The sequence below is a fragment of the Nuphar pumila genome, chromosome 7, assembly GCF_984573655.1.
Source record: "Nuphar pumila chromosome 7, dmNupPumi1.hap1.1, whole genome shotgun sequence".
NCBI lineage: Eukaryota > Viridiplantae > Streptophyta > Magnoliopsida > Nymphaeales > Nymphaeaceae > Nuphar > Nuphar pumila.
Genome location: NC_143255.1, coordinates 4722103 through 4736410, shown reverse-complemented (window position 1 = coordinate 4736410; position 14308 = coordinate 4722103). Strand labels below are relative to the sequence as shown.

Below are 14308 nucleotides of genomic sequence, written 5' to 3'. Positions count from 1 at the left end.
AAGCTTGGCACAGGACCAGCTTACCACCTCTGTTGGTACTTTTTCTGTTTCAAATGAGGATGAATAATACTTTTTAATTTTCTAAAGGACAATACAACAAACCAAAAAGATCACACGTTTTCGGATGAACATGAGGTTCCCGTGTTTTAAGGAAAAGTTTAGTTCATATTGGGAGTTTCAAAAACGTATGGCCCATATGTCGACTTAGATTAAAAGGTTGGCCCTAAATGATTTTTTTGGATTTCGGATTTTGGATTTTTCTGCTTTTTTTCTTTTTTGATGACGAGGAATCTCCCCAAAGGGAGGAAAACCCCGGGTGGAGCAAGGGCGAACACACTACTTGGCTCACCTCTAAAAGCTATGAAGATACCCTTGTGCCAACAGGGTTTGATCTGGTGCCTTCATCTCAGCACCCACGGTGGTGATTTTTCTTTTTTCCTAGCTTTTAGAAAATCATTTTTAATTAGGCTGATTCACAACCATTCAATTCCCGTCGATTCAGGCATTTTTTTTTTGAAAATCAAATCGATTCCGAAACCGATTCTGACAACATCAACTCTCTCACATTCAACCCTACAACCTCCCACGATCGCATCAATAGTCCTACTTTTGTGGATTATAAATACAACAATTTATTGGTCACAAGACTCACAACCAACAACCAATAGCACCACGCTCCTCTACTAAATGCCGCGTCTCTGCCACAAAGGGAAGGCTGAGTTTGTGTACTCTCCAATGACGTTTCACTACGGAACTGCCCCTTTGGACTTCATTAAATCAGCTAGAGTGAGAAGGATGGTGATGGCGGTCCTGTTGATTCTGTCACTGATCTTGTCTGCACAAGCAACACCACCAGAAGCTCAAAACCACAGCTCAGATGGGGAGCCCATGATGGCGTACCGAAGGTTCCTGCTGAACAATGGCGTTGGCCGCACTCCCCCAATGGGGTAAAACATAGAAACCTGATGTTTCTTCACCTACCCAACTTTCCCTTTTCCCTTTTCCCTTTTTTAAGATTACCCATTTGGGGAGATGGATTTTCACTGCAACTTGTGAAGATGGTGTCTGCAGATGGAATAGCTGGAACCATTTTGACTGTAGGATCGATGAGTGGACGGTAAAAGCAACGGGTAATTTTGCGTTAGCCTTCTGCTCCATGTGCTTCGGTGCCATGATTGAACTGCCAACTTGGTTTCTTATTATTATTTGTTGTTTTGCCAACAAAACTCGGAAACAGCCGACGCCCTGGTTGCAACTGGTTTGGCTTCACTCGGATATCGATACGTTAATATTGGTATGCCTTCCCTTGATATCCTTTTCCAATACTTGTATTTTCAGTTCTAGGAGTTTATTCTGATGATTCATCATAATGTACTTTGTTTCTGCTTAGCTTTTGTTTTTATAAACGATATATATATATATATATATATATATATATATATATATATATATATATATAGAGAGAGAGAGAGAGAGAGAGAGAGAGAGAGAGAGAGAGAGAGAGAGAGAGAGAGAGAGAGAGAGAGAGAGAGAGACTCCATCTCTGCTTAGCTTTAGAGTTGTAATGGTGAAACAATAGCAAGTTTAATTTAATGTGGATATGTTTAACCAGAATATGTGTAATTTGAATTCAAAAGATGGTTGTTAGGCATTCAGTAGAGTTGATTGATAATTAGGAACATAGAGCATTGATAACTTGAATGGCAAAGCAGATGATTGTTGGGCAGAGGGAAGCAGAGATGGGTATGGTAATCTGGTTGCCCGAGCTTCGACTTTCCCATCTGGTATCAAGGCTCTTGCAGATTATGTTCATAGCAAGGGGTTGAAGTTGGGCATATACTCTGATGCAGGGTATGATCTCTACTTATTTTACATGTCTAAGAATGTGAAATCTATGATCAGTCACCAACTTGATTTAGATCGATCTCAACACGTATTTTGTTATCAGTTATAGTACCTGCAGCAAAACTATGCCCGGTTCCCTTCGTCATGAAGAGCAAGATGCAAGGACATTTGCCTCGTGGGTGAGATATGTCTTCTAGACTTTTCACTGAATGTTTCATCCTTATTGATCATAGTGGAGATTTATATTTTAAAGTGTTCGTAATTTCATGATCCCATTTTTTATGGACTTCACAGGGTGTTGACTATTTGAAGTATGATAACTGCTACAATGATGGTTCGAGTCCTCAAAATAGGTTGAATCTCTTAGTCTTGTGTCCTTTTATCTTATGATTGTCATTGATTCTATAAATCTGGTTGGATGCTCTACAAGTACAAACCTTTCCTTTGAGCAAAAGGTAAACTTCAGAGAGGGGATTATGGCAAATTTGATCACCAAATAAGTGATAAAAAAATATCATACATCCGCTAGTTGTTTCTTCATAATATGTTATAGGTTCTTTAAGCATAGAATCTCATATATGTTGCTTTACAAACTTTCTGCAGTAAATAACAGTGGGAGCAATAAGCAATTAAACATTTAGGTTAAATATTCATGGAATTAAATGTTGAAACAATGTCATTGAAGCCTATTTTATGCCTGAGTTCTACAAGATGAAAAATGGAGTTAATGAATTGTGATAAATATAAGAATAATAGCATTTTCATTTATTGTTAGGCAATGGAAAATATATGTTGCAATCCAATGAAATCGTCAGTTAGTCTCCCCTTTTTGATATCTCCAAGGATGTTATGGTACTAAAGACAAGGACAAATGCAAAAACAGACTGAGATAATTTGTTTGTATGTTCTTTAGTGTCATAAAAGGTTCAGAAAGTGCTTGTAGAAGCATTATGGCACGTTAGAGAGATACATATGATGGTTAAGCTGCCATTTTGTTTCCCGTACTTTTTTAATTCATCTAAATGTCTAAACAATAGCCACTAAACCATTATAAAGCTCCAACCATTAACTACTTAATGACCATTCTGTGAGTCTATTTGGTTTGAATAGCAATGCTCAAGTGCTCAACCATGATTTCAGTGTTAACTGTTTTATGTTTCCACCATCTTCAAATCCATTCATATTCTATAAATTTATTTCATCATGTTTTTCCCTTCAATTTCCATTCATTTTCTTCTTATTTATATGCAGGTTTTCAAAAATGAGTAATGCATTACAAAAGGCTGGGCGGCCAATCTTCTACTCAATTTGTGAATGGTAATACAGAAACGAACTAGTGTGAAAGTCTATACCATTATTAGAGTATAGTTGGCAGAAGTATGGATGGGAGAGGCATGCCAATGTACAGGTGTAGTGCCTAAAAATATATAGGGAGCAGCAGCAGCAGCTGGAGTTTCTTGTTTAATGTTTATCAGCTTTGCATAGACCACCTGAAAATACATAGGAAGTGGGAGCTTGGTTCACAAAATTAGGAATTCCTGATATATGTTAGGCTTGAGGATTGTTCAGATTATCCTGATAGGCAAATGTTCACTAGTAATTCTTTCATTAGTTGATTTTCCAAAGTTTCTTGCTTTCCACAGTAGTATTTTCATAGGTATGCCTCCTGCATTTTTCTGATTGATCTGCATGTTGGAATATCCAATATGAGTGCTTTTCTCTTGCAGGGGCGAACAAAATCCAGCACAATGGGCTGGCAACATTGGTAATGCTTGGAGGACCAGTGGAGATATTAAAGACACATGGGAGAGGTTTTCTCTTTCCCTCTTAAGCTGCTTGGCCATTCCCCTGCTTTTACATCCTTTACTGCATGATAATTTCATGTTCAATTATAGTTCTCTCATGGTTACCTTGGTTTATTTAGCTGCCTTTGGTGATGATTTTGTTTCTTCTTATTCCTCTTTCAGTATGACATATATTGCAGATATCAATAATATCTGGGGGAGATTTGCAGGACCTGGCAGATGGAATGGTATATGAACCTATACGTTCAGTGATTTTTGTTTTTTATATTCCTTGAGATATATAGGGCCTGGAAGATACGGAAGTGCATGCATGCCTCTTTGTATGTGCCTGTATACATATTATATATCATAGTCACAAATATTAGTCTTGAATATATCTTAACAAGGTCTCACGATAATATAGGTTCAGTTGATGAATATTGGGAAAAATTAGCATTTAAAAAAACAAAAGTATAAAAATAGCAGAATTAAGTAAGACAGTAACATGTTTAGATAATAAAATACACATATAATAAAATAAATAATAAAAAACATAAAATAAAGAAGAAAACATATTTAATATACAGAAAAGAACTAAAAAAGTTAAACTGATAAGATTGTGATATTATCTTGAAATATATGTTTTTTTGATATTTTTCAAAAAAAACACACGATATTTTGCCATTAATAATTTTTTATGAATTTACAGTGATTTTTTCAAAATATCTCAGAGAGAGAGAGAGAGAGAGAGAGAGAGAGAGAGGAACTAAAAAAGTAAAAGTAACTGATAAGATTATGATATTATCATGATATATATGAATTTTTGATATTTTTCAAACAATGGGATATTTTGCCATTAATATTTTTTAAATGAATTTACAGTGACATTTTAACAATGCCTCGTAGAGAGAGAGAGAGAGAGAGAGAGAGAGAGAGAGAGAGAGAGAGAGAGAGAGAGAGAGAGAGAGAGAGAGAGAGAGAGAGGTGATGCATGTGTTTCTGTTCTTGTTAACAGTCATTTATTCACTTAGGGCATGTTTGTAAAGCTTGTGCACACACCTCAATGTTGTATCTGACATGGGGCCCATGCCATATCTGGGGTTCACTCAACTGAGGGATCTCAAATCCCCAATAAGAGATCCCTTTTATGGCTTCTAATCCTGGTTTTCTGGCCTGACCTGGGGGAATGTGGCCAGAGATACTTGATCTATATCAATGTATACCCCGCTTTGGAGAACAAGGGCATTTAAATGCGCCCTTAAAGATTTCACAGCTATATAATGCAAATCAGATTTAATTGCATCCTTTAACTATATGATCATTGAAATGCCTTTGTGTAGTTGTCAAACTCTGTAATTGCATCCATATCCATTAGATCTAAAAAGATCAAATGGTAATTTGATGCATGTATGGATTCATTTCAGGAAGATTATTATTGTTTCATTAGCCATTTACAGATACAGAACACCGGTTATATCGCTTATGGATCTTGGTATAGATGCTAAATTATGAATCAGCTGTCACCTTTGGGGATATAGAGTGCAACTTGTAATTCCCGTGGCTTCTAATATGGAAGCTATTTAATGTAAAGCTCCAAAGTCTGCTTGGGAGACATGCAATTGCAGACAACAAGCTAAGCCTCTTGTAAAGGGCTTGAGAGATTGCTCATAACTGAGCTCAGCTCAATCCTATTATAGGGTTGCCTAGCAAACAAGCTTCAGGTTGAGCCCAGATTCAGGGTCATTAAGGCCTTGAGAAGCTCATTAAGAGTAATCAAAAACAGAATTTACATATATACAGCTTCACTAGATAAGTTAACCACAAAAACTGCTCTGATATGGTGGAACTCGCCGCTGCTTCCTATGTAGGAGGTCATGGGTTTCAACCTGACTGTTCTGCATAACATGTAGGAGGCCATGGGGTTGAGCTTGTCAGTTCAGCTCGAGACAAGGTCAAACTTGGCCTAACTGGTTGTTAAAGATTTACTCAAGAATGAGTGAAGCTTAAGCCTATACCAGTCTGTTTTGGGATGAGTTTGAATAGTGCAGGTTCAGATTCAACGTAACTCATGTACATCCTATGCACGCTCCTTGCTCACAATGTTCTGAGCAGTCCCTAGATAGAATAACTTCAATTTGCAGTACATGTGCATCGAAAGTAAACACTCTTCTTTTGAGTCCTTCCTAAGCTCAAACTTTTTGTTCCTTCTTCCAATTTTTGTTGAGCTTAATTTCAAATTTGTTGTCATTTCTTCGTAATAAAGACCATGTTTTCAAACAATTTGTCCTGTTTGGTAGTCCAAAGCAAGGTTGTAAGTGACGTATTGTTACCTGTATCAATCTGGCTCAAAATTAAATACATATCATAAAAAATCATATTTTTTTTCCAAAAAGTTCTAAAAAATCAAGAAAAATCAGAAAAAAAATTTAACAAAAATTCTAAAAAACCATAACACACAAAACAATAGTGATTTGCATAAAATACAACCATAAAATCACATATGAATCATTTATGTCTCTATGAGCGGCATAAGACATCATCAAACATCAATTGATATAAATAATATTGCATGCATATCTCACAAGAACAATACAAAATATTAAATATCTTATAATTAAGAACATGCCACAAGACTCATACTTTCATATTACATAAAAAAAAGAAAGAAATAACCAACTTTATAAACACTTAGGTGTTAAATAACCAAGTTTTTTGAAAATATAATCTCATTCATCATCATCATTATCTTCTTCTTTCTTCTTCTTCTCTTGATGTTATGCTAGGGGCTGTAGGATCGGAAGTAGAGAGATCATCTTCGTCATACACATCCTCACAAGGCTGCACATACCCCATTTCTGCCTCACCCATCTTTTTTTCTTGTATTTTTTCTGTAAGACTAGTGAGTAATTACTGGCATTGCCATTTCACAACATTCGGCAAATCCCTTGACATGTAGGGGCAACATTTTGATGTGTCCTGGCTAAATGATGCTTCAACCGAGAGATACCACCCAAAACAATATAATGACAATAGTTGCACTCTATTTTCAACCGGTCTTCGCTCACTACTTGAGTGCCCTATTGCCATGCCAGGATGCCATATCCCAAAAAAATTCAATGGAAAGCAAAGAATACAAATTTATTACCTTAGCTCATTCCTTTGATTTGAAAAAAGATGAAAATACAGTCTTATGTGAAAAATCCACAAAAGCCCTCTCCCTTACGCACAAATCGGTCTCCAAATCACTCTCACACTTCTTAGGGTGCTTGGGTTCTCCTCTAAAGGCCTCTACACAAATGAGAAAATCAGCCCTAGGGTAGTCTTTAACACCCAAAATTTAAAAAGTCGAGTTTTGGACACGTATCATATGATACACGTTGTATAGTATGATACAGCCGATATGGATATGATGCACACTCGTATTGCGATACGAGTGTGTACCATATTGAGTTAGGCCATAGTTATGATATGTATCGTATGATACGGTACAATATTGTACTTACAACATTGGTTTAAAGAGAAACAACATAGGACCACCACAATAAGTAACTACAAATATAGGATAAAACAAAAGTAAACCTATAAATGAAGGAAAACTGTCACATGGATGTGGTTGTAGATATGGAGATACGGCCGTTTATGAAGTTTCCAAAACAACTTGTATATCAGGGGATATGACATGGAAGTCAAAATGGAGTATCCATGTGACAAGAAAAAAAGGAAAAAGATAAAAATGCCCTTGTGACTCAATATGTAGAATGCATGACAAAACCATAATGTTCACAAAAAATGCATGTAACTGTTAATTTCTGTGGTCATTGGTGAGCCAATGCGCCTATCATGAACTCATTGCCAACTGGATAGTAGTATGAAACTTATAACAACTTTAGATGGTGCTCTCCTGGTCTCTGTACAGGAAAACTGTTGTACTTACTTCTTGTCAGCCATATTGTTGACCTCATGGGATTCTGAGGTACTGGTTTCTGATTTATGGAAGAAGACATTTAAAAATATTATCTAAACATGATCGCAGATCCTGATATGTTGGAAATAGGAAATGGAGGGATGAACATAGAGGAGTATCGTTCACATTTTAGCATCTGGGCACTGATGAAGGTGGAATTCCCTAGTTTAGCTCATCCTTGTATTTCTTATCAATTGCTTCTTGCCCATAACTATCTCCAAGATTGTGAATTATGACAGGCTCCATTGCTGATTGGCTGTGACATCCGGTCCACAAGCAGAGCGACCTTGAACATCCTTGGCAATAAAGAGGTTATATCTGTTAATCAGGACCCATTAGGTGCCCAAGGAAGGAAAATTAGATCAACAAATGGTTTGGAGGTAGTATCTATGCAAAAGTGGAGATTGAAATGCCAGTAGATCTTTCAAGTAGGTCCCGTTTATTTCTTTCATGTCTTTGATAGTTGAAATTATATCCTGGATGTAGGTGTGGGCGGGACCTTTGTCTGCAGGAAGAATAGCAGTTGTCTTATGGAATAGAAGCTCATCCCGTGCTCCCATAAGTGTAGGATGGAAAGAAATTGGCATCTCAGCATACACCCTTGTTACTGTGAGAGATCTATGGGCGGTAAATATTAATTTTTCCTTCTCTGGTTTTATTGAGAGGATGTTCATACAGCTTAATAAATGTACAGCATGAACTGATAGTTACATGATTGTTTCTCTGTTACAGCATGTATATGTTTCAAGGGGTCAGCGTTACCAGCTAACAGCATATGTCCAACCTCATGCTTGTAAGATGTATGTACTTACTCCCTTATAAAAGAAAGAATTTATATGAAGCATTAAATCAGTAAAGAAAATGATATGTATGACAACAGAATATTATTGAATTTAATAAAATAATATGATAGCATGATTTGTCATGTCTGATAATTTATTGTGAAATTAAATGAACTATTTCCTCTGTTTTTTATTTCTTTTACTGATCACTGTAATGATTTCAGTTCCTCCAGTTATTTTTGTTACTGGAGTCTTCCAGGTTGTACCTTCATGATACACACATGGAGAGAGAGAGAGAGAGAGAGAGAGAGAGAGAGAGAGAGAGAGAGAGAGAGAGATGCAAATTTAATCCTGTAAGTCTGCTCACTTTCATAAAATCTAGCGACTGTCATGACCGACCTTTTGCCTTATGATACTTGACGGTCCCAAACAAATTTTTCATTGTGTAAAAGCCATTACTGAAAACATGAAGCACAATGCATACCTCCTGAATCTAATATCATTATGCAAGACTTTGTGCAACTTCTCACATTTGGTATTTCTTTTTTTCTATTCCTTTTGTTTGTAAGAGTATGATGGTTGAAGGAAAAACATTCTGAGTAAAACTAGATGAGCAATTCCTGAATAGAATTCAATCCTCTACCAGAGACAGTAACTATCTGCTTGCATAACTTGCAAAAAAAACTGTATTCTGGTTTAAAGGCCACAGTTTGAGTAACTACTGTAGGATTTATTGAAGGATGAACAGTTGATGAGGCTCTGCTGGCGATTGGAAACAGAACTAAATAGGTCGCTTCTTGTTAGCTTGTGCCTTGCCTGTATTTCCTTCCTCCAATCATGTGTACATTAGAGACCTCCATGATGACGATGATTGTGATTTACCATTATGAATTATCCAGAGGAGAGAATGGATTTATCATCATCATCATTTTATAGGAAAGTGATATCAAGTATATTGCCGAAACCCTGTGAAATAATTGAAGTCATGGTGTTGAACTCCAAGTTGCTTTAGCCATGAGGCTGCTGCACTCAGCATGGAAATGACGTGTTGATGGTCTGTGCTTTCTGGATCATTCCAAATTCTGCCTTGCATCTTGTAAGTGGCCAATCCAAAGGGTATCAAGGACATCATTCCTTTCCTATCTTCTGCATTTCTCATCTCATCAGCTCCCCTATCTGCAATCATATGTCAGGATTTCATCCAACTTTAACCAAAATATAAGATATACAGAGAGAAAGGTATTACTGTCAAGGCTAACCTTGGAAGGAGGAAGACAGAGTATGGTATGTGAGAAAACATGCACACAAGTCTCTAACTCTTCTGTTTGAGGGAATGTGATAAATCGGATACCTGAAAAACACAGTTCTTGTGATGTCTTAACTGAAAATTTTCATACTTTTTGAGAAGGTTTTTTGATAATTAAGGACTAACTTGAAAAGACGAATGCATGCGGAAGGAGAAATTCATACCAAGATACAGCCATCCAACTGGCAGGCAAAATATCCACACTCTTCAATGATTTGAGCCCAGGATATGCTCGGGAGAGCTCATTAATCTGGTCAGAAAATCAAAGCTTAGTACTACAATAATAACTGTATTACAGATCATTATGCACCTTCTTACCATTCAAATGCTATTACTAAAAATGAGAATTGAACTTGATGGACATGTTAACTAATGGATCTTGGGTGAATTCATACTCTCCATAGAGTGAATTATGACAAAAGCATCAGAAATAGAATTTCTGGTCTTTTGTACATTAATGTCAAGAAAGCCACAAAGGGAGATGCCACCGATCTTGCTGTCCAGTCCTGAAGAACAGGAATGCCTGTACACCTGTCATGGCAGAGAGAATTACAATGGACCTTTTTCTTTTTTTGATAGCTGGGAGAAACCACCACTTTGATTTGGATGCCGTATTACAGGCCAAGAGGTGCCACGGTGGTCGTGGCCCAGTTTTGTTATCCACAGTGTATAGCTGGGCGATTACTCCCCCCTGCCAACTGAGAATACTTTCCTGTTGGCTTCAGCCTTTTGGCAAAGGATACACAATTGCACACCCTGGGTGTCAAACTTTCAATGTCCAACTTGAATGCCTTAAGCTGATCCACTTAGCCAGGTGAGCTGAGCCCTTGTGGACAACAATGGGTATTAATTAAATGTGGGATTTGAAAGAGGATACCCTAGTGCTGCCTTTCCCTTTACCATGGACTTCTAAACAGGAGCAAGAGCACACACCATAAAGGGGAAAGCAAATGTAAAATAGTTACAAGCTCTTGTTCTTTATGCAGTTGCAAAATTGACAACTTATCTGAAACAATCTAGATTTACAACTACACATGATTACATTAAAAACAATTCAATGTTATACACATAAATGTAAAAGAAAATACCATCCTATTCAAGACAGGTATTATTCAACTACTACGAATAATTTGTAACAGCCCGAAGCTAATACTAGCAGCTGTTCTTGGGTAATGCTCTGGTGCCACGAGACAACGTGGCAGAGTTCATTGATTGTGCACCTCAACTACTAGTTTCTTTGGAGTTCAGCAAACTTTTTTCATGCTTCATTGGTTGCAAGTTCATTTAGGTAGTGTCTGAATCCCTTGGATCTTGAGGGATTGGATTTGGTGTGGCAGCCATGCCAAATCTGAGCAATTCAATCACAATCTTGTATCATTCTTTCAAGGGTCTGAGATTCATTTTCAGTGTAAATCCATGGACTTTTGGCCTGATCTGGGGGGTTTGGGCCAGAGACAGATGGATCTGTAATCCTCGCTTCTAAAACAAGACCCCTTTGATTCGAGAACTGAAATATTCAAATGCACCCCTAAGTATTTTTGCCCGTTTGTCCAAACTATTATATATGAGGCGGTCAAGTTCATCAACCTCCACATTTCTATGACCAGACAAATTGAAGTATTGCAAATTTGGTCACATATCATGCATTGCTGAATGCACGGAAAACACAATTAGTTACCTTTGGCTGTTTCAAACAAACTCATGCTGGTCAGATGGCTAGAATTATTATACACCTTTGATGAAAGATGCACATATTTTGGTCTGGAGCTACTAATACATTTACAATAAATTCCACAGCGTTTCAAATCATTTTATTATAATTTCTTCTCTTTTCTTGTAAATCTAATGTCTGTGATCAACAAAACCTCTTTCTTCTTAATTTGGTCCTGAGCTTCACTATGGAGAAACAGCAAGTTAAAGATCTTGCGAAAGGGCACATTACCTTATCTACTAGCGGGATTCGTCCATAGGGGGATGCTGTCTCAAAATACTGAAAATAAAGATAACCCAGTCTCTCCTTCAAATGCCACATGCTTCCATTTCTTTGGTCACATTCCATCCCTTGTACTACCCAAATATTTCCTGTCTCACTCTCATCACTGCACGAGTCTCTAGAAGAAGAGTCCGTCAATTCATCATCACCCATTTCACTATCCTCTCCAGAACTCCAATCTACGTATATTTGGATTGCAGAAAGGTAGGGAACATAGTACTGGAATACAGTTTCTTCATTATCTAAGACAACTGGTGCTCCAGCACCATATGCACTCCACTCACTGTAACAATTCCAGAGATCACTTAAACTGAAATATTCAATGGTGTCCCCACCCCATGTTTGGCACAACCTGCTAGGATTTTTAAAAGAAGCCTGCAAATCCACGCAAAGCAAAAAAAAATTGTTTCATTGCACATATAAACTGTACATATGCTTCTGCTGCACCAAAAATTGTTGCAATACAGAAAATGCATGTCTCTAACCTTTGGCAAACATTGAGTTGGAACAGTGGGTGTGATGCAGTTGAGAAAGCTTTGAAGGTTGGTGCGCTTGGAGGGAATTGAGCTAGCCATACCATCTTCTCCTCTTTGCATCCTCATTGCACCACAAAGCACAAAAAAAAAAAAAACTATCTAAAGCAGCTGGCAGATGTCTGGCTCAGATAGGAAGAGATGCTTTATAATCTGATTTCACTGGTGATGGTTTATATAGAAGTTGGCAGGATGAAAACCTCTAACAGAACTCATTCTAATAATGAAAGCTTCATGCATATCCAGATCGATATCCTTCCTCTTCATTTCACTGAAAATCTTCCAGATACAATCAATGTCTTTTTATTGCATTTCCTCTATTTGCCAAAGAATCTTTGATTGCCTACAAGAGAAAAACAAAACCCATTGTTTTTTCATTTACCTCACTTGATCCACAGCAAGAAAATCAGAAATCCAGACCACAGCTTTCAGACTCCCTGCTGAACCATCATCCATGTTGGAAGGAGTTCCATGCATGTCTACCAAACGCTTATCTCAGAAAGATTTTAAGCAGAAAAGGTGAAAAGAGATGAAAATGATGAGCTTCTACCGTCTTATTCATTTAGTATTGAACCTTTATACAGCTAATCATGGACTATTATTAGAAGGCTTAGCAGAGTGCACCACCAAAATAGCACAGAAGGAAAGCATGGGAGGGTGATGGCTACAACTTGGCGCTTGCTGTTTTAGGCGTTGAAAAATTAGGGACCTAAAAAATAAAGTTGGTAATTAATGGTGTTATAGGTATCCAATGGCATGCCTAAATAAGGTTTGACACTTCTGTTCCTTCCCTTTTTATTCAAGGATTATTTCACACCCGGGTTTTTGATAATTCAAATCCATACGCAAATTTATAATGCAAAATCATAGTCATCTTTTCAGTCATTCAAATTCATAACCTTGGTGATTATTCTCCTTTAACCAAGTTAAAAAATATTCCAGTTTTACCCTCATTAACGATGCATCTCTCTCTCACCTATGGAGAAATAGACTTTTTTTGTTGAGGGTAAAATCATGAATTTAGTGAAAATAAGAAAGAACAAAGTAGGAATGAATTACCAAATTTTCTTGGGTATGAATCTAAATCATAAAAAAATGGCTATTATGTTGCAAATACCCTTTATTTTAACACCAACAGGGGCTCCGCTTGTTTGGTAGGAGCTGTTAGTGCACGTCACCATGTCTTGGGACGTTGCAATTTTAAAACCCAATGGTATCTTGTGTAACTGGTGGTGGGGGTATTTCTAACCTCATCTTGCCTATAAAAGAAAAAAAACTTATTTTAAAGTGCTTTAGTCTTCTGTTAGTGCGTGTAATGTGTCTAGGGACCAAATCTTGTGCCTTAAAAGATTAGCAAAATAAATGGTTGAAGGAACAAATAACAATAAAGATGGGGAAGAGTAACAAATTCAAAGTGTCTTTCCCATGCACAAACAAATCATGAAATCGCCTTGACTAATAGGTCTGCCCTCTTAACTAAGCGACCCAACATGCAAGGCTCGTACTAATGGCTGAAAAAATAATCTTGTGGGCTTGGCTGGTTTTACACTTGACGTCACATTCACATCCAAGGCAGCCGGATATGTAGTGAACACATAAAACGAACCTGTAAACGTGTATTTTCTCGCACACGCACACACACACACGTAGGGAATATATTTGCTATTTGCTACAATAGTTTGTAAATACAATGTAGTTGAGATCTCATGATTCAAGTGATTTTGACTCAAATCCAACATTGTAGATGCAGTCAGCATGGTCAATTTATTCGGAATCGACCCTTACATCATGGTTTTTTTTAAGAAAAAATAATGTTTTATTTTTGTATCTAAAAAACTTGATCCAAGGCATGTTTTTTTTTTTGAAAGATGATCAAGGCATTTATGAAGTCTTACCTACACTTGTGGTTTATACTAGGTCCAAAGCACCGTAACATTAATTATATATAGAGAGAGTAGAGCGCAGCTGCTTGATGAGTAGGCACCTACTTAATCAAATAGCGCTTGATGGATGGTCACGCGCAAAAAAAAAAAAAAAAAACGTCAAAAACGAGTTTTCGCTAAAAATACCCTTTAGGGTGCTCAAAAAGCACTGCTAAAGT

At 37.1% G+C, this 14308-nt stretch overlaps 2 protein-coding genes across 3 annotated transcripts; one reads left to right on the top strand and one right to left on the bottom strand.

Moving 5' to 3' along the window:
- The first annotated feature begins 657 nt into the window (after window positions 1-657).
- Window positions 658-8871, top strand: LOC149830937 (alpha-galactosidase-like). 2 transcript variants are annotated; one of them, XM_090011932.1, is made up of 14 exons: window positions 658-947; window positions 1072-1130; window positions 1238-1294; window positions 1713-1851; window positions 1949-2024; window positions 2140-2198; window positions 3097-3162; window positions 3573-3656; window positions 3813-3877; window positions 7663-7745; window positions 7833-7973; window positions 8080-8220; window positions 8326-8393; window positions 8600-8871. In XM_090011932.1, the coding sequence occupies exons 1-14, from the start codon at window positions 688-690 to the stop codon at window positions 8730-8732; spliced, it is 1431 nt and encodes a 476-aa protein (XP_089868058.1). In that variant the 5' UTR covers window positions 658-687; the 3' UTR covers window positions 8733-8871. The 2 variants fall into 2 exon arrangements, with proteins under 2 accessions (XP_089868058.1, XP_089868059.1); XM_090011933.1 differs by lacking the exon at window positions 8600-8871 and having other exon boundaries at window positions 8326-8515.
- A 450-nt stretch (window positions 8872-9321) lies between these two features.
- LOC149830936 (uncharacterized) lies at window positions 9322-12684 on the bottom strand. The gene is made up of 5 exons (XM_090011854.1): window positions 12590-12684; window positions 11624-12065; window positions 9846-9931; window positions 9635-9726; window positions 9322-9551 (listed from the first exon to the last, which is right to left on the bottom strand). The coding sequence occupies exons 1-5, from the start codon at window positions 12682-12684 to the stop codon at window positions 9322-9324; spliced, it is 945 nt and encodes a 314-aa protein (XP_089867980.1).
- Between the last annotated feature and the right edge of the window lie 1624 nt (window positions 12685-14308).